This window comes from Bos mutus, chromosome 1 (assembly GCF_027580195.1).
Source record: "Bos mutus isolate GX-2022 chromosome 1, NWIPB_WYAK_1.1, whole genome shotgun sequence".
NCBI lineage: Eukaryota > Metazoa > Chordata > Mammalia > Artiodactyla > Bovidae > Bos > Bos mutus.
In genome coordinates this window covers 1,648,080-1,648,985 of record NC_091617.1, presented here as the reverse complement: position 1 = coordinate 1,648,985, position 906 = coordinate 1,648,080, and the positions used below count along the sequence as shown (strand labels likewise).

Sequence of the window (906 nt, the reverse complement as noted above, 5' to 3'; positions counted from 1 at the left end):
AATTAATTGATCTGCTCAATTAATTGATGAAAGAGCCTCTTTTTCATGCATATCATCACTGAACCAGGTCTTGCAAGGTTTCAAGAAAAGTAATAAATCTAGAAGTTTATGTGAAATCTTGTAATATTTAAATGCCAACTTGTTTTTTCATTATCTCATTTGCAATCTCTGAATTCAAGTCTCTACACCAAAGACCATAAGATGTAATTATGAAATATAGCCAACCCCTTGAACTCAGTACGTGAAATCTAGAATCCGTCTGCAATGCAGGAGACTCAGGTTCTTTTTTTTTTTTTCTGCGGCCCTGAAAAGGGCCTTTAGTTTTTCTAAACGTTTCAAGCTACTTTGCTCAACCACCAAAACCGTAAAGGGTACGGCCCTGACGTTTGAGCGCATAGACCACATCCATGGTGGTAACAGTCTTGCGCTTAGCGTGCTCCATATAGGTGACTGCGTCCCGGATCACATTTTCCAGAAACACTTTCAGCACCCCATGAGTCTCTTCGTAGATAAGACCAGAGATACGTTTGATGCCTCCACGACGAGCCAGACGCTGGATAGCTGGCTTAGTAATACTCTGAATGTTGTCCCGCAAGACTTTGCGATGGCGCTTAGCACCCCCCTTGCCAAGGCCTTTGCCACCCTTCCCACGACCAGACATGGTTGCTGTCGCAATGAGACTCAGGTTCTATCCCTGGGCTAGGAAGATCCCTTGGAGAAGGGAAAGGCTACCCACTCCAGTATTCTGGCCTGGAGAATTCCATGAACTGCATAGTCCATAAGGTCACAAAGAGTTGGACATGACTGAGCAACTTTCACTTCGCTTCACTTCCCATCCAACCTCTTGAACTCAGTAAGCACAATCTACATACTCCTACATTTCACATTATCTCCTCAAATTCTCAG

General features: G+C 43.8%; 1 protein-coding gene across 1 annotated transcript; it reads right to left on the bottom strand.

Moving 5' to 3' along the window:
- Nucleotides 1–349: 349 nt before the first annotated feature.
- Nucleotides 350–661, bottom strand: LOC102274943 (histone H4). Its single transcript, XM_005893344.2, has one exon. The coding sequence runs from the start codon at nt 659–661 to the stop codon at nt 350–352; it is 312 nt and encodes a 103-aa protein (XP_005893406.2).
- Between the last annotated feature and the right edge of the window lie 245 nt (nt 662–906).